Raw genomic sequence first — 26,773 nt, forward strand, 5'->3', positions numbered from 1 at the left:
AGTGCCCTTCCTCCTGTGTATCATTTCAGTCCTCTCAGGAGCATCTGCGGTGTTGTACTTAAAGAAAAAAGTTGTTACTGAGCAGATTGGAATTATGTCACTTCATCAGAGATTGGATAATCTGGTTCAGCCCAATACTGTGCACTTGCCTGTATTTAAACGAGGAGATTGATGTTTGATTTATTCTAAGAAGTTAGGTGTGGTGAGGATATCTGTGTCATTAGCTTCTTGGCTGGTTTAGTTCTACTATCTAAACTTTTCTGTTGACTAGCCATTGGAAAATGACTTTTTGGAAATATGAAGAGGGAAATATTGCAGTTGACCATAATTAGCAGAGGTTTTACTGTGTAAATTTAATCATTGGGTAACGTAGGTTAATATTATATTTAAGCAAAAAAAAGAAAGAAATCTCTTTATCAATGTCTTTGATGGATCAAGGAACCAAGTCTATCCTATAGACCTATCTTGATATAGATTTTATCTTCTCAGTTGTGAGGGGATGGTATATGTAATATTTTCTGTCATTCCTTTCCACTTCTGTTTGTGAACAGAACTGGATTTTACTATTTTGTGTTGTTTACTTTTAGAGAGTGAGGAAAGAATTAAGATTTAATCCTGACTGGGATCCTATGACAGTTCTGATGTACTTTTAGAGTACAGTTTTTTGATTATGGAAACTTTGGGATGAAGTGAGCATTTTCTTATTGGAATATAATATTAGAGAGTATAAAATTTTTCACATGTTATTTATATTGATTATATTTACATTAATAGGAATAGAGTCGCTTTTCTCATCAGTTTGAATAATCAGGCAGTTGATAAGTGAAAATAAAGCTGTTATTGTGAAATCTTTGAGTGCTTTCTACTAGAAGTAATATTGCAAGTAGTTGTCTTTGGTTTTGGAGACTTTTCAGTGGGTTACTTTTTCGCTGGTGTGCTTTGAATAAACAAGGATAGTTACCAGATGAGTTCAAATACAGATTCGGAAAGAAGCACCTTTGGTTATGTCAGCTCCATTCATATGAAGTTTTGTGAGAATGTTTACCTATCATAGAATGCCAACTCTAGTGAAGATGGTAATATGACTTCATGAACACTAAGAGCATTTTAGTTTAAAAAATGCTTACCTTTTTTGGAAATTTAACTAAATTTTGTTCTGCGTTGTAACCTTAGTGGTCTGGTAGATCACTGTTACAGCTGGCAAGTTCTTTGAGGACAAATACAGGGTGTCTTTGATTTTTGAATCTTGGTCTAAGATTTTTGAATCTTGGTCTAACACGACTGCCCCCTAAAACTCAGAGCCCTGTGAGCGTGAAAGCAGAGGGAGAGATGGCTTACTAGGCAGCCAAGATATGTATCGGAACCACCAACAATTTATCTATAAATTACAGTGGTTATACTTCATTTGCAAGATTTTTAATTTTTTTTTTATATCTACTAGTTCATTTCTCATTTCTGCTCGTTTGTATTTAACATTTTTTTGGTTCTTTTGTTATTTATCTCTTCGAAGATCTCTTACATGCTTATTTGAAAGTCCTTTTCAGATCATTTGATGATTTTTGTCTTGTCTGCAGTGAGTTTATGTGTGGTTGTTGATATTGTTGGTGTTTTCATCAGGTTCTGTAATTCTGCAGGCAAGTTCTGATGGGAGTTTCTTTTTTCTTTTTCCTGTGCGTGTGTGTGCGCGTGTGTGTGTCTCTCTGTCTCTTTGTGATTTTCCCTGCTGGTCTAGCAGATTTGCCGTTGTCTCTGCCTGGCTTTGGAGTTCCCAGATCAGAATCAGGTCTGTGTTAGTGGACCAGAGCCCCGGTCCCATGGTGACGTTGGGGATATCACAGATTCAGTCACTGAGGCAGCTGGCATTAGGTCAGCCGCTTCCTAAGCTGTAGCCTGAGTGCAGTTAGCAGAAGTCTTTTTCAGTCTAGTTTCCTATCAAGGAAGAGTGCCAGCCAGTCCCTGGTTTTGAGCAAAGAGCCTGGCTACTGACCCGTGGAGCCCTTGTTACACCACACGATCAACCCATAGTTAATCCCCGAGGATCAGCTGCCTGCTGCCTTTTCCTGCTTTGGGGCCCAGAGCTCAGCAGACCTCCTGGCTTTAGTGAGGCTCACACTTTGTGTTTCTGTTAGATTTCTGATCTGTGGAGATGTTTAACATGTTTGGGGGCATAGGTATGTCCTTTTGGTCATTTGTCTTCATATTTTATCTGTAATTTCTCTGTGTTTGTTGTGAAGAAAGGGAGCTGCAAAGCGTGAACAATGCCATTGGGCATTTAACCACTGGGATTACAGTGAAGTCCCAAATCCTTACTTCATATTTAAGATTTAAAAATAAATCAGTTTCTGCTTAGTTCCCTGGTTCCTAGAGTTCCTCCCCGTCGTCCATTACCACTTCACTCGCTAGGTGAGCCCTGTGGTGCTGTGCCTCCAGAGCATGCTGCTTGCCTCACTCTAGTAGCTGTCGTCCTCCAGTAAAATCAGCGGCCTGTTTACTCTGATCTTCGTCTATTCTGTAAACTCCTTGAGGGCAAAGACTTATTCCTAGTGGTAAGTTCCTGGCACTCAGTAGATGCTCAGTAAATAGTGCATGGATTTGACGGTTCCTAAGTGACATCCTTACTATGTGGTAACTGTAGCTGTGCCATGTGTTATTATTCTTAGGTTGAAATTCGAGCTGCTCCCATGAAAAGTGTGTGTGTAGGATAAAGCGTTCCAAGTAGGGGAGCACTGTGAGAAAGGCATGAAGGTTTGACCATACAAGGATGTTACTGAGTAGTTGAACATTCTGGAATATAGAGCTGGGGAGGAGATGAAATCAGGGTCCGGGGTCGTGTACATTTCTGGAGGTTTGGACTTCATATCTCAGGGCTTAGGACCTATTGAGGGACTTCAGTTAGGGGAACAACTTAAGATTTTATTCTGGAAAAATTACTCTGACAAAGAGACATTTTTGTTAGACGTAAATTAAAAAGATGGGTTACAGGCAGTATTTGCTTTGCCTAGTTTTGTTCTTAGTTTTCAGCCCTTTCCTTGCACCCTTTGAAATAAACTTTGAGTTTCTTTCTTGCCAACTTGATTTTCTGTAGTGATGGAAATCATTCTCGAGCAGAGAACTGGAACCATAGATTAGGGAGTGTTGTCATGGTCTGTGCCATGTTGCAGTTTCTATGGGGTTGTACGTTTTCATAAAGGTGGGAGGGAACTGAGTATATCAGAGTTCCTGTTTTTGTAAAAATTACTGGAGAAGCATGGTACAGGTTAAAAAATAGGAAGACATGTCATTAAAGATAGAATTTCCAAACCTAGATTTGGGTGAGATTGATAACTAAAATTTTTTTCAGTATTTCTCTAGAGATTACAAGAAAGGTTGGATACTTGTATGTCTGGATGCGTTTAGCTCTGCAGGATTTCCTAACCCTTTCCATGTCATGAACCATGTAGGAAATGGTAGTAGTTGTACAGCATGTGAGATAAACTAATGGAGATGTTTGGGGCTTGGAGGCTACCAGCTCTGACACCTCAGGCCGGGCCGAGGGATCAGTTTCTCTGCACATCCTGACACACGAATTGGGATGCTCCAACTGTAAGACCTAGAGAATTTGTTAGGTGCTTTAAGATGTTTTTCAGCTTTTAGTCTCAATTTTTATGTATTCTGTTAAGTTCTGAGGCCGAATATTGGTCTTGTGGAATATGTGTTATATGATGCTGCTATGCTGTGCATTTCATTGTGAATTGTTAACTTTATTACAATTTGCAAAAAGCCTTTTTCAGTACTTAAATTGGTCTTAATTTTCTGTAATGCATATTTAGCAATGTTTAGCATTTATCAGATTTGTTAAAGATTTTGTTTTATCAGATGGTGCCAAAGATGCAATAAAGTTATTATATATAAAGTCTGGCTGTCATTTAAAATGGATTTTTTAGATCTTTAATGGAGATTATAAAAGCAAGAGTAGTTTGTGTAAAGAGCAGTGCTTGGGAATTCCCTGGTGGCGCAGTGGTTGAGAATCTGCCTGCTAATGCAGGGGACACAGGTTCGAGCCCTGGTCTGAGAGGATCCCACATGCCGCGGAGCAGCTAGGCCCGTGAGCCACAACTACTGAGCCTGCGCCTCTGGAGCCTATGCTCCGCAACAAGAGAGGCTGCAATAGTGAGAGGCCTGCGCACCGCGATGAAGAGTGGCCCTCGCTTGCCACAGCTAGAGAAAGCCCTCGCACAGAAACGAAGACCCAACACAGCAAAAATAAATAAATAAATTACTAAACTCCTACCCCCTCCACCTGCCAATGCAGGGGACACGGGTTCCAGCCCTCGTCCGGGAAGATCCCACATGCTGCGGACCAACTAAGGCTGTGCACCACAACTACTGAAGCCCACATGCCTAGAACCTGTGCTCCTCAACAAGAGAAGCCACCGCAGTGAGAAGCCCACACGCCACAAGGAAGAGTAGCCCCCTATCGCCGCAACCGCGTGCAGCAACAAAGACCCAACATAGCCAAAAATAAATAAATAAACAAATTTATTAAAAATAGAGCAGTGCTTAACAATTTCTAGATGATTATTTTGATGGAATATGTTAAAAAAAAAAAGCCAAAAAAGCGCTAAAAACCAAAAGTGATAATTTAGGGTACTAATTATTTTTCTTTTCCCAAGTTTTAAGTTAAAAAAAATAAAGCTTATCTAATCTATTAAAATTTTTAATCCTTACTTCTGTATTTATTTCACTTTCTTTGGAAAAGTTTTGCTCTGTAAGTAATTATATGAAATGTTTCCTAAGAGAGTCTTTTTGGATGTTGACTAGGCAATCCAGGGGTGAATCTGTTGTGTGGGAGAGTTTGATCCTGCCCTTTGGCCTAAATAGTGGAGTGAGTTTTTTGAGGTTACTTCGGGATATGAAATATTTCTCTTTTATCTGAGGAAAAAGTAATGGCAGCGAATAATTTGGGATGTGGTGTATTTGTGGCTTTCTAATAAGAGTAGGAGTAAACATCATCATTCGTTGGAGCGGTAGACTAAGATGATGCTGAAGTGAAGAACACTTTAACACTTGTTAGAGCAGATAATGTTACAAATAATTGAGGAGATTACTAAATCCCTGAGTGGTGGGATAAGGATTCTTCTGAGTCTTTTTATTAAATAGAAAAAATCATGCAACAAGTAAGATAGGACTTTCCCTAAGTACTGGCTACATCTTCTCTCTATAACAATAGCCTATCTAGATGTATTTCCTGTTTTATGGAATAGCTGTGTACCTCAGAAGTTGGGCAGAAGTTAAAGAAAAGAAAATTTAAGTTGAATTGCATTTTAAATACTGGCGTGTCTGCATTTAATGAAATCTGGAGAGATATCCCCTTGAAAAGGACATTAATTTCAGAAAATAGAGTTTGAGTTTTACAATTTTTTCTTGAATTCATTTTATTATAACTGATGTACTGGTTTGAAAAATTTCCTATCTCTTTAACAAAAACTTCTCTAAAAACAAAAACTTCTCTAATATATTCTATATGAAAATATTATAGGTATGACTTTTAGTATTTCTCATTCATCAAAAGACATATAATGGAAAACAACTTGTAAGTGATATTTGTTATATGGTCTACAACTAGTTTATCTACATATAATTAACATCAGTTTGTTTTTTTAAAATAGTGTCTGGACAGCTGTTTATTATCACTTTTTGCATTTAGTCAAATAGACATTTTCTATTAAGAGAATTTGAGCCTGTCAGTGTATATGATGGATATCATTGTATAGTTGTCTTCTCATTTCCCAGATATGTGAAATTGATGTTAAAAATTTCCTAGCCTCGATCTTTCTCCCTTAAAACTGATCTAAAATGATATTTTGGTGTTACTTTTTTTTTTCTTTTTTGGAGATAGACAAGTGATTATGTAATAATTCTTTCTAGCCTCTCTTTAAAGCCTTGGGCTGAAAGGATGAAGAATATAGCGAGAACGTCTTCCCAGTTCCCCTTACCCCAGTCTCCCTTACCCCAGTCTCCCACTCCCACTTCCAGCACTGAGCCATAGTTAGTTATTTTTTTTAAAAAAAGGAAATGTTGTATAGGTTTCTATCATGATTGTGGTCCAGAAGTTAGGAGGGCAAATGGAACTGAAAACTTTTTATATGAGTTATCTCTTATTTAGTTTCAAAGATGGTGGTCATTGTATAGGCAGATGGTAGTGGAGTGCTATTTTCCCCCTAAATTCAGAAGCTGACTTCTGCTGGCATTACCTAGGTACCCCTGGAATTGCAACAGTTTTCTTTCTGCTTACACATTTGGAGCATTCAGGTGTTAAACTTTAAACAGTGGGATGTAAAAAGATTATGGTCAGATACTAACATACACTCATATACATCTTATATTAAATTGTGGGGCATTTGGAATTGCAATGTCTTTTTAAAAGTACAGTTGCCTGTTTCAGATTCTAGAAGAATGGAACAGAACTGGAATTTATTGGATGTACTGATAAAAGCTTTCGACACTATATAGTAAAGTACTGTGATCTCCTCACTGGTTAACCTTGTTATATTCTAATGAATGCAAAGTAAGGCAAAATATGTTTGCTTGACTATAACTTAAAAGAAATTTGAAAAGCAAACATGTATTAAGTTTTTATGTAAACCTACAGTAGTTGGTCTTTTGTATTTTCCTTAGGTAATAACTTTCTGTTCTTTCCTTCTGTGATACGTAGATATAGATCAAGTAAGTGTATGTACCAGGAAAGGAGGAACTAGGTATTACCAGTGTTGGAAGAATATTACAAACTTGTTTCCTTGTGACAATTATGGCACAACAAAATTTGAATTTGATTTTTCAACCTGCTTGAATTTATTGTTTTAACTGCAGTAATACAAGGTTATATGCCAAATGATTGATTCAGACTGTTAGAATATGACTGCCAAGATATATCAATATTTCATTGGCATGCTTTATTATAAAAAATGTTGTTTCTGGTGGTAGAAGTAACCTAGAAGCGATATGAAACGGGGTTTCCTTACTGCTAACTAAAGAGAAAGCTTCTTTTTTGTACTCTCTTTTGGGTTAGGAAAGATCCTTCTCTGTTGCCATGAAGAATGCACATGGTCTTGATCCACATTACCACACATGGAGGCCATAGGGCCATTGTGATTAAAAAAAAAAAAATCAGCCTTAGACCTTTCATGGAACTTTGTACCTATATGTACCTATGGGTATATGTACCTATATGTACAGGGAACTTTGCCCAGGACCGGAGAAAAACCCCACCCCAACTTTTTAGGTACCCAAACTGACTTTGTTAAAAGGAACTTGGATCTCAAATGATTACTTAGTAGAAGTAACTCTCCACTTAAGAACGGTATACTTAAAAATGTTGACTTGTGTTTTAAAAGTGGAGTCATTATTCTCTTTTCCCCTAAAATGTGATGTAAAAAATTTTCAGCTGTCAGGTTTTAGTCTAACCTTAAAGCTATGCTTTCCTAGCTCAGCGCTGAGCTGCATTCTGATGGACAATAATAACTTCTAGGTCTGCAGAATTTTCCTTCTTAAGTTATTTTTTTCTGTTTAGTGCATATCTGTTCTCAGCAGGTGAAATTCTACCTCTGATATCGTGAAATTCTATCCTTCCTTCCCACCCAGTCCAACTTTATTTTTTCCATGGGATCAATTCTTTATTTTATTTTTAAATATCTGAATGTGTATTTAAAAAATACACATTATTTATTTTTGGAACCATTTGAGAATAGGTTGCATATATCGTGTATTTCGGTGTGTAGTTCTGAAGAATAAGGATACTCTCTTACATGACTGCAGTAAAACTATCAAAAAGATAAATTATGTTTATCTGGTCTACAATCCTTATTTCATTGCTGACGGTTTCCCCAATGATGTCCTTTATGACAATTCTGTCCTTCCAGTGCCGGGTCCAGCTGAGTATCATTCACACCTTGCGTTTAGTGTGAAGTCTCTTTAGCCTTCTCTAATCTGGAAGGTTCCTCAGATGTTCTTTTTTTTTTTTTTTTTCTTTTGCTGTCCGTGGGCCTCTCACTGTTGTGGCCTCTCCCGTTGCGGAGCACAGGCTCCGGACGCGCAGGCTGAACGGCCGTGGCTCACGGGCCCAGCTGCTCCGCGGCATGTGGGATCTTCCCGGGCCGGGGCACGAACCCGTGTCCCCTGCATCGGCAGGCGGACTCCCAACCACTGCGCCACTAGGGAAGCCCAACAATATAGTTTTTATATGTTTATTGGAACATAGGTAATTTTGTGATGGTCAGAGGAGAGAGAATGCGCAGTATACAGAAAAGGCAGAGATGGAAAAAGGTTTCAGAAAGGGAGGAAGAGCAGAGAATGATAGGTACCATGGATCAGTTTTGCTCAATGTATTGTTCTGTCAAGGACTCTCTTAATGGTCTTCCTTCCCTATTGTGGTTAATGTGTTATGGTGATTACAGATTTTATATTGAGGAAACGTTGGAAAGATCTTTCTGAATGTTGAAGAGACTGCTGTGTTTATGTACACAAGCACTTCTATGAACTCTATAGAAATCCCTATGTCTTTATGTTTGTATGTTATGTGTGTGTGTATATATATATCCCCACATAGGACTATTTGATCTTAAATGTGATGTTATAATGAATTATGATTTATTCCAAATTGAGTTATGATTTATTTTGAGATAAACATATACTTAAATGATTTTTAATATGTGTGGTTTTTTTTAATAGAGCATTAAATTTCAGTTGTATCCTGATGTTCTTTTTTTTTAAACATCTTTATTGGAGTATAATTGCTTTATAATGGTGTGTTGGTTTCTGCTTTATAACAAAGTGAATCAGTTATACATATACATATGTTCCCATATCTCTTCCCTCTTGCGTCTCCCTCCCTCCCACCCTCCCTATCCCACCCCTCCAGGCAGTCACAAAGCAATGAGCTGATCTCCCTGTGCTATGCAGCTGCTTCCCACTAGCTATCTACCTTACGTTTGGTAGTGTATATATGACCATGCCACCCTCTCGCTTTGTCACAGCTTACCCTTCCCCCTCCCCATATCCTCAAGTCCATTCTCTAGTAGGTCTGTGTCTTTATTCCCGTCTTGCCCCTAGGTTCTCCATGACCACGTATTTTTAATATGTGTTTTTTAATGGTAATGAATTTTTTTAAAACTAATTATGTTATTTCATAGCTTTGTTAAAATCTGGAGTAGGTCAGATTGCCTGGATACTGTGTTTTCTTTGAATTCTTGATTTTGAAAATAGTCATATTTAAATTTCCTTATTATGACTAGAGAGTCTCTTTTCCTTCCATATTTGTGCATTCATCTGCATGTAGCTTGGGAAAGTCAAAAGAGAGGTCATTTCTGCACAAAGGAAAGCTTACTTTAAAAATTTTAAATGTGGTAATTCAGAAATTGGAATATGTTCAGTTATAATGTACTATGTATGGCCTTTAATTCACACTGTTTTTCCACTTAAGGGCACATGCTCCAGTCATCCAGTGCTTACTCGCAGTAGTCATCTCAGTTGTAATTCAGTAATGAATTGTGTAATTATGTGTTTAATGCCAGTTTCTCTTGGAAGATTGAAAGGAGGTTGATCACACACCTGTAATAACCAGCAACTGGCATTGTATCTACTAGGTACCTGCTAGGTATTGTACATACATATTAGATGCGTGATATATTTTGTATGGATGAACAAGATTTTATTGCCTTTAACATGCACTTCGGTGTACAATCAGTACATTAAGAATTTGTGAAGATGTATTGGGATAACATGTTTGTATTTCCCTTGCTTGTAAAGCATATTTTGTACCATTTATGACAGTTTCCACTGAGCTACACAGTTAAGCAGTTTCTTGGTTGCTTTTTATAAGTAAAATGAATTGCCCTTCGGTAAAATATTTTTAAAAACTGGTTTTAGGGCTTCCCTGGTGACGCAGTGGTTGAGAGTCCGCCTGCCGATGCAGGGGACACGGGTTCGTGCCCCGGTCCGGGAAGATCCCACATGCCGGGAAGATCCCACATGCCTCGGAGAGGCTAGGCCCGTGAGCCATGGCCGCTGAGCCTGCGCGTCCAGAGCCTGTGCTCCGCAACGGGAGAGGCCGCAGCAGTGAGAGGCCCACGTACCGCAAAAAAACAAAAAACAAAACTGGTTTTGAAAGAATTGCTAACTTAATTACATTAATACAGATATTTTGTTCGTAAACAGTTACTGTATCTAATACACTTGGAGATTATGTAAAAGAAGGATAATATCAACATCCATAAACATATTCTGTGGCTCTTTCCATATCCTACAATTTCAGGACATTTACCTTCATATCTTCTTTGTTTTGTTTTACTTTTTTTCTATGAAAATCTCTGAAGATAGTTGATGAGCTTTTGATAATGTTAATTTTTAAATACCCAGTGTGAATTATTAGGAACATTATTTGGACAGAAAACAGTATGGATTTTTAGGTATAGAAAAAATGTAAAACTTTTATTTTTTATAAACAGTATATGTTGTATTTTCTATTGATGAGTTTGAGTTTGTAGAGATTGATTTTCAGAATTCTAGAACAAAGTGACTATATTTCAGCCCTACAATTAAAGTAGAATGACAAAGAAGTGAAGTGTATTAACTGGTTTATTAAACCAAGAGGAAACCAGTTGGAAGTGGTTTATAGCTTAATATTCAATAGTGCTTTTCTATCTGCAGGCCGACTAAATATTTACAGATTATTTTTGTCACAAGAAGTGTGGCCTCTCACATATTTTCTTCTCATTTATCTACGTGTTCTGAAAAAAGAATGACAGTAGTTTAATTCTGAAATATATTTCCAGGAAAACCAAAGAAGTTTTCTGAAAATTGGGGAGAAAAAAATCTAAATCATTGCCAAGAATGAAAAGATGCTGGGTTGTTATTCGTTTGATCAAAAAATTTTGTGGACAGAGCACAGTGCAAATATCCTGGTCTGTGTTTATTTTATGAAAGAGATGATGAAATATTCAGAAGTGTGAAAACATATCAATTCTAAAAGAGTATGTGTACTGTTATCTCATTTTTGTAAAATCAGCAAGCAAAAAGTACATGAAAAGTCTGAAAGGTTGTTGGTAGTGCTTATCTCTGTATAATGGGCCTAAGAGAGATTTTTATTTTCTTTTGGCTTATTTTTGGATATTTTTTTCTACAGTGAACATGCATTCTTTTTGTAAAGAGAAAAACTATTAAAGATGTAAATTGAAAAAAAGAAGCAAGCAGAAACCTTGTTAAATTAATTTGCAGTTCTTTAAGATTCTAAGGAGTTGGTTTGAAGTATCTGTAACACTATTTTTATGGATAGTAATATAATTCTGCTTTAGAATATATGGATTCTCTTGTACTTGTTTTCACTTAGGGCCAAGAAAGATGCTCCAGTGAACTTGTTCATGGTTTTATTAAATGAACGAGGGAAGGAATACAAATGAGATCAAATTCAATCTTGTTCTTTCTCTCTTCCTGTTTCTTTTCTTTCTTTCTTTCTTTCTTTTTTTCGGTGAGCGAGGAATGGTGGGAAAAGATTTCTTTCCTCTGCTGAGCTGTTTTATCTTTATATCATTTGTCATACAGTTCCTGTTCTTGATCCCTTTTCATCTGAAAGAAGTTGATTTTTGCCTTGTATTCTCCTCTGGAGAAAGGAAAATGGCACAAATTGAAATATCCAAATAGGAGTAGAAAGTGCTGTATTTCTCTCTTTGTCATGTCTTTCTTGTTCTCTCACGGGTTTTCTCCCTTGTGTCTGCTCAGGGAATGCTGGATTTGGAAGTGATGGGAAGGAAAAGTAAATCAGCGGTTTTGGGGCTTAGCCAAAAGTTAGTGGTTTTGGGGGTGGCTCTGTATAACAAAAATACAAATGTAGGAAACAAGATTGAGGTAAGAATTTTTCTGTTAAAAAAAGAAGTAGCTCACAACTGTTTGCAGGCAGCCCATTGCAAGGGCAACTATAATAATATTCCTTGTCCTCCAGGCCACATGGATCTCTCATGTATGTAGGCAATTAGGATTTTTGTTTTAAGCACGTTCTCTCTTGTTAAACTCTGTACTCTTTGGATTTATCTTTGTATTAAAGTCTGAAGAGTGGGATGTAGATTATATATATATTAAATATAGATTTCCTTTGTAATTTTTTATAAAGACTGTTATTTTCAGAACAGTTTTAGGTTTACAGAAAAATTGAGTGGAAAGTACCAAGAGTTCCCTCATACCCCTGTTATTAACATCTTACACCAGTGTGGTACATTTACTGCAATTGATGAGCCAATATTGAAGCATTATTGTTAACTAAAGTCCATAGTTTACATTAGGGTTCATTCATTGAGTCATATATGAGTTTTGCCAAATGTATAATGACATGTATCTGTCATTACGATACCATACAGAGTAGTTTTCACTGTCCTAAAAAATCCACATATTCATTCTTCTCTCCTTCTTCCCAAATTCCTGACAACTACTGATCATTTTATTGTCTCCATAGTTTTGCCTTTTCCAGAATGTCATGTGGTTGGAATCATATACTATGCAGCTTATTTCAGATTGACTTCTTTCACTTAGCAATATGCATTTAAGATTCCTCCATGTATTTTTGTGTTTGATAGCTCATTTCCTTTTATTGCTGAATAGTATTCCATTGCATGGATGTAGCACAGTTTGTTTATCCAGAATTCACCTACTGAAGAAAGTCTTGGTTGCTTCCAAGTTTTGGCAATTATAAAGGTTTTTGTGTGGGCATAAGTTTTCAGCTCATTTGGGTAAATACCAGGGAGCACAATTGGTAGATCATGTTAGTATATTATATTAGTATATTTAGTTTTGTAAGAAACCAGCAAATTGTGTTCCAAAGTGGCTGCACCATTTTGCATTCCCGTCAGCAATAGATGAGAGTTACTGTTGCTGCACATCCTTGCCAGCATTTGATGTTGTCAGTGTATTGGATTTTAGCCATTCAGAGAGATGTGCAGTGGTATCTGATTGTCTTAGTTTGAAATTCCCTAATGACATAGGATATTGAGCCTCTGTTTGTATACTTATTTGTTTTCTATATATATCTTTTTTGGTGACGTGATATAGATTTTTAAAAAAACCAAAATGTAATTCCCTTTAAAAAAAAAAGTACTGATAGTATAATGTGTTCTCTGTAGAAAAGTATAGCAAAAAGAGACAGTAAATATTTATAATGCCACCATTCAGAGGAAAAATCATTGGTAACATTTTGATAGTTTCCTTCATACACCCATCTCTCTCTTTCCCCTCATGTATGTATAAATAAATGGCAATAGGGCATTCATTAACATTTTGTACTTTTCATGTTTACTTATCCACATAAAGTTAGCTTTTCCTGTGTCATTCTTCTAGAATAGTGGTTCTTAACCTTGGCTGAATATCAGGATCATTTGGGGGAGCTTTTATAATTTATGGTGTTCAGGCTGCACCGTAGGACAGAGAAGTCAAAATCTCTGTGGATGGACCCAGGCATCATACTTTAAAATATTTCCCAGGTAATTTCAGTGTGTATTGAAGATTGAGAACCACTGGTCTAGAATGTAATAGAATTACTTTTAAGAAAAAATATAATTCCCCAAACATCACATAAAATATGATGCCCTTTTTATACAGTTCAGAACAACCAAACAGCAACACAAGGATTGTGTGTGTGTGTGTTTAATAAAATATAGATAGACATAAAGGAAATCAATGGAATGATAACTACTGGATTCAGGATGATTCTTACTTTGGGGTGAAAGCAGGGAGCTGAGTTGGTGTTTGGGGGCACCATAGGTTAAATGTAGATTATTGTTAACGTCCTAGTTTTTGTCTGGGTGGTTGCTTTGTGGCACTTATTAAATTATTGAAAATGATTAAATAATTAAGTGGATAAGTAAAACTGGGCCATGCATGGACCAATGATAAGAGCTAAGGGCTATGATTAAACCAATTCTTTGTGCCAGAGGCCCAATGAGGAAAAATATTAAGTAGATGAAAACTGTTACATCCCTCTTGTAAGCGTATACAGTAGGGTTTAAATATCTCAGTGGTTTGATACCCAGTGTCATCCATCTAAAAAAAGGAACAGGCTATTCCTTAGTAGCTAGAGATTTTACATACTTTCCTTTTTTTCTGAAAGTATACATTAATTCCACTTTCCTCCCAGAGTTTCATCCTAATGCAGTTGGTCAAAAACAACAAACATGTGATAAATTTTGATACTCACTATAAACAAATACTTTATTAGAAACTCATGTATCTTAATCAGTTGCATGGGCTGATGTTACTTCTTGTGCCTTGATCAAAGGAGCTGCTGAATTTTCTGTGTCCCCCACCTGCCATGTCTTTACCCTTTGGAGCTCTGCACCATAGTAAGATGGGTGAGGGTTGGCCTTTTTCTCGTAAAATGGGAGAAGGGAGTTTTTTTTTTTTTTTTAAACATCTTTATTGGGGTATAATTGCTTTACAATGGTGTGTTAGTTTCTGCTTTATAACAAAGTGAATCAGTTATGCATATACATATATTCCCATATGTCTTCCCTCTTGTGTCTCCCTCCCTCCCACTCTCCCTATCCCACCCCTCCAGGCTGTCACAAAGCACCGAGCTAATATCCCTGTGCCTTGCGGCTGCTTCCCCCTAGCTATCTACCTTACTACGTTTGTTAGTGTGTATATGTCCATGACTCTCTCTCGCCCTGTCAAAGCTCACCCTTCCCCCTTCCCATATCCTCAAGTCCGTTCTCCAGTAGGTCTGCGTCTTTATTCCTGTCTTACTCCTAGGTTCTTCATGACATTTTTTTTCCCTTAAATTCCATATATATGTGTTAGCATACGGTATTTGTCTTTTTCTTTCTGACTTACTTCACTCTGTATGACAGACTCTAGGTCTATCCATCTCATTACAAATAGCTCAATTTCATTTCTTTTTAAGGCTGAGTAATATTCCATTGTATATATGTGCCACATCTTCTTTATCCATTCATCCGATGATGGGCGCTTAGGTTGTTTCCATCTCCGGGCTATTGTAAATAGAGCTGCAATGAACATTTTGGTACATACTCTTTTTGAATTTTGGTTTTCTCAGGGTATATGCCCAGTAGTGGGATTGCTGGGTCATATGGTAATTCTATTTGTAGTTTTTTAAGGAACCTCCATACTGTTCTCCATAGTGGCTGAACCAATTCACATTCCCACCAGCAGTGCAAGAGTGTTCCCTTTTCTCCACACCCTCTCCAGCATTTATTGTTTCTAGATTTTTTGATGATGGCCATTCTGACTGGTGTGAGATGATATCTCATTGTAGTTTTGATTTGCATTTCTCTAATGATTAATGATGTTGAGCATTCTTTCATGTGTTTGTTGGCAATCTGTATATCTTCTTTGGAGAAATATCTATTTATGTCTTCTGCCCATTTTTGGATTGCAATGTTTGTTTTTTTGATATTGAGCTGCATGAGCTGCTTTTGTATATTTTGGAGATTAACCCTTTGTCAGTTGCTTCATTTGCAAATATTTTCTCCCATTCTAAGGGTCGTCATTTCATCTTCTTTATGGTTTCCTTTGCTGTGCAAAAGCTTTGAAGTTTCATTAGGTCCCATTTGTTTATTTTTGCTTTTATTTCCATTTCTCTAGGAGGTGGGTCAAAAAGGATCTTGCTGTGATTTATGTCATAGAGTGTTCTGCCTGTGTTTTCCTCTAAGAGTTTGATAGTTTCTGGCCTTACATGAGAAGGGAGATTGTGTAAAGGGGTAGGAGTGGAGGACCACTGCTTCAGGCATCTCCTCCAGCAGATCAGTTTTAGTGACAAAATTAATTCTTTTAAGCCTAACCATGCCAGAGTAAGCCCAAACTTGCCTTACAGGAGGGTTCAGAATGATCTCTGGGGTGAAGGAAGCAAGTATGAGAATGCACGTGCAAGTTAGGTAAATGTGTACATACATACATAGAGTTAACTGAAACACAGCCTATATACAAATGTGTAATTCTTCTTATTTATCTCCTCATCATTTTAAATTACTGTTTTGTATGATTTAAACATATATAAATATAAACACATACATATCATTTTAAACAATAAAATAATGCATATATTGGGATATGTAGTCAGAATTTAACTTATTTTAAAATAGTTTCAGACTTAGGAAAATGTTGCAAGAGTAACATAAACAATTCTCATCTTCTCTTACCTGGATTTCCCAAATGTTAACATTTTACCACAATTGTTTTCTCGTTCTAATAAATATTATTTTTGCCCCATCAGAGAGTAAATTAATGTATTGATATTTACCCTTAAGTACTTCAGGGTGTATTTCCTAACATCCAGGATATTCTGTTACATAACTGCCATGGAATGGTCATAGTCAGGAAATTAATATTGATGATCTATAGATTGTATTCAAATTTTGCCAGTTGTCTCAAAATGTCATATATTTTCCTTTATCCCTTTCTGGTCCAGTATCTAATCCGGAATTGTGTGTTCCATTTAGTTATCCCAACTCTTTACTCTCCTCTAGTCTGTAACTGTTCCTCAGTCTGTCTTTGTATTTTGTGATCTTGACATTTTAGAGTACAGCTCAGTTCCATATATTAGAATATATGCTCAGATATTTTTACCGATGTAATGTGTGATAAAAACATGAGAAGCGAATGAGAGAAACAAGAAAAAACTATTGGTAGGTTAGCAGAAGTTAAGGGCTAAAAGTGGTGAACCAGTGTGTTCAAACTGATCATTATATGATTTCCATTTTCAAAACCAATACGGATATCAGTGAGAATAGGGAGTTATGATACTTGAAATTTATGGAAACATGAATACAGATATTCCTCTCTTCACTGATCAGATATGGAAGATAGAGTTGACTGAGAGGATGGTGTCCTGTATATCCCCTTCCTTGCATGGAAAGAGAAAAATTATGAGAGAAAGCAAAGCTACCAGAAAATACTTTTCACAAACATCATTTCTTTCCCAGAAAAGTGGAAGTAATTTCTCAGGAGCTGGACATGCAAAGAACTGAAAAATAAAGCCAGTAGATACTTAATACCTGTTTCATGTTCAGAACTGCCCTAGGAAATGGGGCAAGGGCTAGAAAGAATTAGGGGAACTTGATTTGAAGGGTTTGACTTAAATGTTGATTTGTCTGTTTTGGGTCTTCAAAGGGATTCATTGAAAAACAGTTTTGATTTGAGGTTTAAAACTTGGTCTTTGACCCATCTGAACTCTTGATTTGGTTTGCAAGTACAAACTCTTTAAAGATAATAGGTAGTTAGGATAATTGCTGTGTTTTGTCTTCCATTTGCAAATATTTTCTCACCATCATGGATTTGTAGCACTTATGTCTTCAGTTAACACCCATATGGAGAATACATTATGGGCAGATATATATGCGCATGTTATAGCACCTCTTCTTTGAAGAGCTGACAACTTTACCCTGAATTTCAAAACTGTACATTTTTACAGAAGAGACTTGGTGTCATAGAAGGCAGAAGCCTTTGGGTTTTGGATCCTGTGTTTTACTTCCAACCATAGTTGATTCACCATGTACCTCAGTTGTCCAACTGAAAAATGGGAAAATAACAAGCAAGCCTTTAACTGTGTGGAGGCAAAGGAACTGACTTTAATTTGCTCTGGGATCTATTATTTTATGATACATTAAGAATATCAGTAAATGGGAAGGAAAGAAAACTAGGAAAGTCAGCAGTACAGTAAGAGGAACAATTTGCTGGTGAAGAATCACTTTAGTAAATGTAACATTTGACAATGTGAACCTGAAGCTCATTTTTCTCTTTTAATTAACTCTGTAGGTTTACTTTGAAAAGGACTGCTATGTGCTAACTAGAACACATGACAAAAGTATTAAATATTAATTGAGCATGGTTGCAGCTTGGCTGTTAAAAATCATATGGTTATACTTGATTTGAAAGTCTCTGGCCCACGCCTCTGATCGTGAGACCAATGCACTTACAGCCCTTCTGGGGATTTCCAGTGTGCGGCAGGACCGAGACCTCTCTTCAGGGGTTAGAACCTCAGGGGCATGTGTGAGGAGGAGGGCAGGGAATCCTTAGGATAATTTTTGAGGTACCATTTCTTCTGTGCAGATCTGGGAGCTTGGAGTTAGCAAGATAAAGTTGTATTTTTATCCACATTTTATATTCTGTATTTCAAATATGAGATTTTTGAGAAATTGGAAAAAAGTATCAGGGCTTTGACAGTGCAGGGTATTTTGGTTGACTGCTTCCGAGCGTGTTTTTAAAAACCTGCACACAGCATCTGCAACCCACTATGTGAGAATTTACAGCGTAGCACTTTATTTTTTCTGTCGTGACTTTTGTCAGAAAATGTTTTCGCTGTGCTTAGTGCTTTAACAGACGATTACTCACGTTTTGTTTTGCTTTGTTTATAACTTGTTAATGCTCTGCAAAGTCATACATTTTGGACTTTGAGGATGGTGGTTTTCACATGTGCAAAAATCACTTTGAATCCATCATTTCAAGAAGATGCAGCCCATCCTTTTGTTGTTTCTTATTAACTGCTTCAGAGCCTTCAGGGAGAGCTAAGCAGAGCATGTACTTCTCTGGAGTTGAACCGTGCTTGTGCCTGAGCTTCCTGAAAGCAGAGATGCAGTGAGCTCGCGGTGATGAAACCTGTTGGATTCCTGGAGGAAGCAGCTGGAGCCTTTGGCTTGTTAACTAGCAATGATTCACGTCTTGCAGATTGTAAAGGAGCTGGTGACACCATCCAGGCAAAAAGCAGCCAGAGTGAAGGAAGGTAGGAACACCATCAGGATGAACAATCAGAGCACTTTAAGGCACTTAGAGATTTTTACGAATATCGACCTAAAAAGCAGCTATAAAAAAGGAGTTTGAGTTATCCTGTGTGCTTTTGCTCTTCTGATATATTACGGTATCAGAGGAGGATCAGGTAATGACATAATTGTGAACATGCCTCATTATTACTGTTTTTAAACCACAAATTAGAAGCATTTCATTTTATTACAAGGTACGAAGAGTGAGGAGAGGTTATGACATATCTGCTGTGGCAGTACTTTTCATGCTGTAAGGATCCTCTCGCATTATTTATTTTGGAGGTAGAAGAATAATCTGTATAATCCTATTCTCTTTTAACTTTAAAATATACATTTTCATGGCAGAAATCAGAAGAGAACAAGCTAGGATTCTGCCTATAGCAGAGCAAAAGAATTAGATGGTTCTTATTTATGTGAATAAGTGATAAATAATAGTAATAAATATGAATTTAGTCAAAGAAGGGTAGACTCTATTGCCTTTTTCAGTGAATAATTGCTTTTTTCTGTCCATGATATATGCTTAATCAGCACTGTTTATATTTAAAATAGTCCTATATTTATAGCCTGTGACAGTTTGGGGTATGCTGGAATACATTTTCAAAATCTTTTTAATTGCATGCCTGACTTACAGATCTTAAAACGAACTAATGCAGATACATCTTTGAAGAAATACTTGTATATTTTCTTTTTAAGCATTTGAAATAGTAAATCTCCAAAATAACAGGAATTAATTTAAGAAATGTAGGCCATCAGCTAAGTTTATAATACTGACAATTTCACTAATTTAATCTAGGGTTTAAAATCAGTCAGTTGATAAATTTATATACCAGCCTTTTCATATGAATGATATAGCATTCTGTCTTTATATGATCAGCGTAAGCATACCTCAGATGATATAAAATATAGAGAACTTTGGATTTTTTTAAAAACTTGATATGGTCTGTGTTTAAGGTGAAGCTTATGAGATTCCTCAAGTCCTATGTAAAATAATTTAGGGTAATGGTATTAAATAATATTGTAACATGTATATGGAATATTACAGCTGAAAGAAACCTTAGAAATCTTGTTTGTTCTGATTTTATGGAAGAACATGGTATTTAAGTGGACAAAAATGCATCTCGCAAAGCAAAGAAACTGTTATCATTTACCTTTGAAAATGTGTTAGTCTTATTTAGGATATTTTACAATTATTTACCTCCTGTTTTCTCCTTCACTTTCTTCTGAAGCAAAAGATTGTTTCTATCTCTGAATAGCAGTATTCTAACAATTAGGCATTTTTTAAAAAGCTTTTCGCTTCTACTATTTCAAGAGACTATAAATCAGTTAATTTAATCCCAATCTGTTTGAAAATGTCAGATTCATACAGTTTGACCTTTACAGACAGTCAGAATTTTTTTTTATTGGAATGTTTCTTCTAGTTTATATGTTTTCAGTCATAATCATAGTTACTTGGGATATACCTGGGGAAAGAATAATAATATTTTTCTTACCTTTCATAATGCTGACACACACAAGTAAATAATGTAATCATATTGACAGGAAATGCCATATGAATATAGGAAAAATAGTACTAAAAGATACTAACTAACGTAGTAGGATGGTTTTTGCTCTTAGATTTTTTCCCCCTATATTTCAGACAGAATTTTCCATGACCAGGGAAAACAGAGGCAGCTTATGCATAGACATTTTTCTTAGAAGCTTGTTTTTCTCAAACCCATTCTCATGGTGTTTTTAATCATTTAGCAAACATATTTACTATTAGTTTTGTCTTCTTGCAAAATAATGTTATATTTTACCAATTTTTAACATTGATAAACTGCTTGGGAAAGGTAAAGTCCTACAGACAAGTATAAAACAATGGCCCATAGGAAGAGAGTTTTTAACTCAATTATTTAAAATATAGTATGAATTTGGATGGCTGCAGAGAGAGCAACATTTCAAAGTATTGTATTCACATTAGTATTAGTAAATAGTATGGAAAAATTGATTTGTGAGGGGAAGTATCAAAATTGAGGATGAAATAATTATGATAAATGGTTTGAGAAGTTTTCATCAGTTTTCCTTGGTATGAGATAGTAAACAAACTTAATATATTTTAAGTAAGATCCAAGGGTATGACTAAGAATTATTTTGGGGAAAGAGAGAAATTATGGAATACTCATGAATATTTTCTCCAAAATTTTCAAAATATTTGCCAAATCATTGCTTTGTCACTTAGTAGAAACTTAATCAAGTATCCCAACCTTCCAGAACTTAGTGAAATACAGTGCTAAGAGTTCATGCTAATGCTCTTTAAAGAACTTAGAATTTTGCAACAGTTAGCACTATAAGAAAGGGAGAGAACTAGTAACACTATTTGAAGGATAATTTTTGTGGATCCACACTCTATTCTGCTGATGTTGTGGTAAATGCTGGAAGTGATGGATGTTTGTGAGTAGTTGAAGTGGATAGGAAGAGGTATTTTGTAGTACAGCCTTGGAAGACTAGGCAAAGGATAACTGGTCTTTGGAAAAGTTATGGGATGGAGGGTCAAATATGCATGTATATGTATTCATTCATTTGTTCATTCATCATTCTCATTTGTTCACCTTTATCAGGTGTCCACTATTTGGAAGACACTTTGCTAATCACTGGGGATACAAAATAAAATATGATCTCTGCCCATACCTGGGATATAGTAGACCCCAGCTATTTACTGAGTGAAGGAATGAATGGAAGAATATACATTTGTTAATACAGTCTAGTCTAAGAGGTGTTTGTATAGTCAGGGCAGTATAGTGAGTTGTTTGTTTTGCCATGAGGTCATCATGTGCAGAGTTAAAGTAACTTAGCCTTGTGGACTAGGGAAAGGAATGGGATAAGTGATTCTGTGCTAAATGGAAAAATAAACTGTAACAGTTTTCGTCTTGAATGACCTGGTTAGCCTGCATCTCCAGGGCCAAGTTTGACTAGATTGGGAAGGAACCACCTCACTGAGTAGACCAGAGGTAAAACCCTACCATCTATTCAGATGTACATAAGGCACAAATGTAATCATGGTAACTTTGTATTAGTAAGGAGCCTGGTTTTCTCCTTTAAAGGCCTCGTGTTTATTTGGACAAAAATGTTTTGAAAATACGACATGTTTTTTCTATCTGGCTAAATAGAAGTATGCTAAATATAAATTAATCATTTCTTAATGATTCAGGTTCTTTATTGAAACAATTTTTTTGTAGGTTACAAAACCTGATGACCATGTTTATCAAAATTATTTTAAAAATAAGAGTAGATTTAGAATGAAGCCCTGAAAGTCTGTCCTGTTAGTAAAACATATGAGCTTTGGCATCTGTCCTAATCTTTTCATTCCCACTTTCATGCCTTAGCACCTCTCCTCTAGATTATTAAAATAGCCTCCTCATTTATTTTATTTGATAAACATGCATTGAACACTTACTGCATCTTAGATGAAACGGTACAGAGATGTATCCTCAAGGAACTCATATGGGGGTGGTAAGAGACAAAGTCAATGATTACAATAGTATGAGAGGTGTTATAGTAGACGAGGTGTCGTGGGAACCCAAAGGGGGAACTGGCCCTGATTTGGTAATTAGGAGAGTGAAGGGATTAAACTCTTTGGTGAAGTGACAGATGCCCTCATTTGAGCTAAGTATCAAAGGATGCATAAAAGCTAGGGGGAAAAGAAGAGAGTGTATAAGCATCTCAAGCAAAATAAATAGTGGAGGAGAGCTCAGGTGCCAAACATGTGAAGAAGTTTGGAAATATTCTTAAGGTGATAGTGGGAGAAGATGAGAAGACTGGTCAGTGGTATGTGGTCATTTAACTCTCTATTCCATCCTTCCATTGCTGTCTGAGATCATTTTGTGAAATAATTTGCCATAAAACCTGGAATTGGGACTTCACCTATATTTCTAGCTGTGATGATCACTAACTAGATCTCCCCATGCACCCTCTTTGCCAGCGACACCAGAATGCTTGCTGTTTCCCAGATGTGCTGCTCCATCAGGACGGCAAGTCCTCCTTTCCTTCTCCAGTGACTATAGTCCTTACAGATCAGCCTCCAAGGCTCAAATGCCACCCCCACCAAAAAGCATTCCCTGATCTTTTTCTCCTCTTGCCCTTTTAGGTCAGAATTAATCATTCCTTTCTTTTTATTCTCTTAGTATTTTGCTTTTGCCTCTATTACTACACGTTTAAAATTCTACTGTACCTTATGATTATATTTATTAAATTAACCAGTAAATGTTAATTGAAATAATGTTTTGGCTTACTGAACATTTTTGTTTACATTCTGTTTTTTAGCTGTGTTTTAGATAGTTGAGATTGTCATAAACTGATCGTTAGATAAGTGAAATATTATAGCTAATAACCTAACAATGGACAGAGAAATGTGTGATTCCCCTTTAAGATATTTTGTAATGGTTTGATAGAAAATGGCGTTCAGCTTATGTTTAAACTATACCCATATTTTGCTTCATGTTGACTGTTTAAGCTTGAGAAACTGAAGTCGTAGCATCTAGTGTACTTTATTTAGTTGTTTGACTTACTGCTAGACTTCTTGGTTTATTACTCACGGTCAAAGCAATCCTCAGTAGTATGGTAACCAATGTGGTTAAAAAAAAGTGTCTTTTAAATGCACCTCAAACACCATTACAGTGTACTTTGTTCGGTGCTGGGGTTGGGCAGTCTTAATGAGGAGTAGCCTATATCCCAAGTTAAAACAGACATGTGGCCATTACAATAATATGGTGGGCAGGACATTGATGATTTGGGAGCCAGAAAACCTGTGATCTGGTCATACCACCGTGCGACTTTGGGCAGGCCAGTGAGTGTCTTTGTGTCACAGGGTTTTCCATCTATTATATGATGAGTTGTTCCCTAAGACCTCATATAGCCCTGACATTCATATTCTACTGGTTTTCTTAAAGCCATTTTTGTTTTTCCGTGGTAGCCTCTTAGATTAAAATATCAAATTCATAATGCCTGCCTGCCTACGTCTACTCTTTCTGAACAAACACATACACAGAGTAAATTGGGTTGTGTAATTGGCTTAATTATGAAGAGCTTTTAGATATTTCCCACAATTTACTGCTCTGTGAGTAACTGCAGCACGGGGAGCCTGATTGAGAACATGGATACCCAGTCAGGCTGATTGGGTCTCAGCCCTGGATTTGCTACTCACTTACTTATTAGCTGTGTGACCTTTGGCAAGTTACTTAACCTCCCTGTGCAACAGATTCTTTATCTGAAAAGTAGGGATAATAATAGTATGTACTTCAGAGGAGTGTTGTGAGGATTGAGATAAGGCATAGGAAGGACCCTGCACAGTGGCTGGCACCTAGTAAGGGCTAAATGTAAGCTGCTGTTAATATTTTTGTTGGTTTTGTTATCTTTATTATTGTTATCATTGTTGATGCTGCAGTCCTGATCACTTAGATGGCTGATAGCTTGTTTGTAGGTGTTTATGTCTACGACAGTGTACAGGGTTCTGTGGACAGTGGTCAGATTCAATATACTGATGTTTATTAATATTTATTGTAGTGTTGGTTCATTTGTACTTGGAAAACTTTAAGCAGTGAATTTATTCTTTAAATTTAGCTCTGTAATATTGGACGTCAAAGTTGTATGTGTCTTGTGGGCAAAGTTAATTGAGAAAAGTTTTATCAAAACTTTGTTTTAGGGAAATATACTTGTATGTACAGATCTTTAATAACCTTGTTTTAAATATTATTTTAAAGAAAAATGGGTCCATTTTATTTAGCTCATAGACCCAGTGTATCTTTGTCTTAACTTTGGTGAAGAATTTAAAAAGTAAAGAGTGAATTTTGCAATCACTGTTGCTTGAAACTAAATTATTGGAAAGGTTTTCTTTGAATTGTTTAAACTTTAAAAATTGAATGCAGTGGACTCCCTGACTAGCATTCCTCTCTTGCTTGTCAGTAATGCAGTGCTCTGCTGTAATGAAGCGCAGAGTCTGAACTCCATCCAATGTGCTACGCTAGCCACTAATATGTGGTTCTTTAAACTTAAATAATTAAAATTAAGTAAAATAAGACATTCGGTACCTCAGTCACGCTAGCCGCATCCTGAGTGCTCAACAGCCACATCACAGACAGTTCTGTTAGACAGCGCTGGAGAGATTATAGAGCCAGGCTTCTGGGTTCATTTCCTCAATAGTCATGTGACCTTGGGCAAGTTAGTTCATTTTCCTGTGCCTCAGTCTCCTCATATGTAGACTTGGACAAAAGTTCTCCTGTGGTTGTTAATGTGGATTAAGAGAGTCAACATTTGTAAAGTGCTTAGAACAGCACCAGGCACATAGTATGTGTTTGTCAAATAAACAAATGTTCATCGTGTTCAGATTTATTACGCTTCATAACTTATTAATGTGTAGTTATTATCTTTTTGTCTTTTATGTATGTTTTATTGCCCTTTTGAGAAAAAATTTATATATACCAACCTGCTTGGATAAGTTTTTGTATTTGAGTTTTTATATTTAGCAGCAATTTAGAGTAATGTCTCTGTCATGCACTCTGGCTTAAAAATTCATTGGGAGTGCTCACTGCTTTCAGGGTGAAGCACGGTTTCCTTTGTCAGGCATTTTGGGAATTCCAGCCTGCCCTTCCCAACTCATTTTCACTGCCATCCAATTCTAGCCCTTTGTTCCATTTTTCAGTTAATCACTGCCTTTGTTGTTAAAAATATTTAATGGTGGTGGTTTCATCTCTTCAAATGGTATATAAGCTCTCCCAGAACGTGTAGCAGTATTATCCGTGCATTTAGTAAATGCTCAGGGTATGTTCAGATTGAGTAAAAGAATCTTCTGTTTTTGAAATGCAATCAGTATTTCTTTTAATATCAAAACACAGTTATTCAAGTCATCTCTGAAGTGAAGGGAATTCAAAACCCATTCCACCATCTGTGATGTCAGCATCAGAAATGTGCTCCATCTCTTAAGACTGCTACTGGGCTGTACTTGTCTCAGTGGGGAGGGGTCTGGACAGTGGTTCTCACCATGGTAGTCACTACCCTGCAGCATGGTGGTGCCGTGTAAAGCACCATTTGGTGACGAATTTGGTGATTTTCTGGCTGACGCTTTCTAAAAGGATGCTGATTTTATCTTGGTTTACTCATTTCTTTAGGTTATCTCCCATATTCTTTGGTCTGCTGTTTGTTGCTTCTTTCTGTGTTTTTCCTGATTATACGCAAATGCTTATCACATGAATGTAACAATGGGAAAAAAAGTCACTCAAGAGGAAAAAAAGTACCATGTATTATAAAAAGCAAAACTTAGTTTTTATGTTTCTATAATAATGACATTTAGGTACAATTAGGTATTTTTTCACTTTAAACAGGTTATTTTCTCCATATGAGGAAAAAAGTGTAAAAACTCTAAACCTCTTACCATAGAATGGTGTGTGCTTGTGGTCTAAGGTCATACAGAATTCCCATTTGTTACTACAAGTTGCTTAATATATAACATCAGGGGCAAATCCATAATTATCTATGGATAGCTGCATTTTGGATTGCATGTACTGTATTGCATATATTGCATTTATGTTGTGCAAGTTGCCTTGTATTATGTTGATGGAGAAAAGAGTGGATATTATAAAACCAGTAATGTGAATAAAATTCATACATAAATGGTCTTGCATTATAACTGGAGATACTCAGACATCTTTGAGACTTTGATTTATTATCCTGTGTTGTGGTCTTGGGTTTTTTGGAGGTGGCCTGGGGGATAGTTGGGAACTGTAGGACAGAGGCCCCAGGTTCTACTTGGGAATGATTTAGAGTCTCCCTCTGCATATATCACTACTTGTTACCCTATAACATGGTACTTCTGGTTACTTTTCAAAGTGCTGTGGCTTCATTACACTGTGAGCTTCTTGAGGACAAGGACCACAGTTCATTTATCATTTTGGAGAAAAGTGAATTCTGAAGAATGCAGTGGTTTGTGAGCTTGTCTGGTATTTGTTTCTCTGTAG

The 26,773-nt window shown here is 36.5% G+C and overlaps 1 protein-coding gene and 1 long non-coding RNA gene across 12 annotated transcripts in view; both read left to right on the forward strand.

Moving 5' to 3' along the window:
- Positions 1-26,773, forward strand: part of USP6NL (USP6 N-terminal like) — a 208,228-nt gene that overhangs the window by 61,915 nt on the left and 119,540 nt on the right. The window contains exon 1 of one of the 11 annotated variants that reach the window (XM_089906514.1): positions 14,676-18,751. The exons of the other annotated variants lie outside the window; for them this stretch is intronic. Within the exon in view, the coding sequence (XP_089762640.1) occupies positions 18,679-18,751 (73 nt within the window). The 5' untranslated portion in view covers positions 14,676-18,678. Of the gene's footprint in view, positions 1-14,675; positions 18,752-26,773 lie in introns of those variants that run through there. 11 annotated transcript variants of the gene reach the window in all.
- LOC149749963 (uncharacterized) lies at positions 4-8,865 on the forward strand. Its single transcript, XR_016391926.1, has 2 exons — positions 4-2,546; positions 3,441-8,865. It is a non-coding gene; the product is annotated as an uncharacterized LOC149749963 (long non-coding RNA).

This window comes from Delphinapterus leucas, chromosome 2 (assembly GCF_059928025.1).
Source record: "Delphinapterus leucas isolate spDelLeu-1000000601 "Yukka" chromosome 2, BTC_Dleu_Yukka2, whole genome shotgun sequence".
Taxonomy (NCBI): domain Eukaryota; kingdom Metazoa; phylum Chordata; class Mammalia; order Artiodactyla; family Monodontidae; genus Delphinapterus; species Delphinapterus leucas.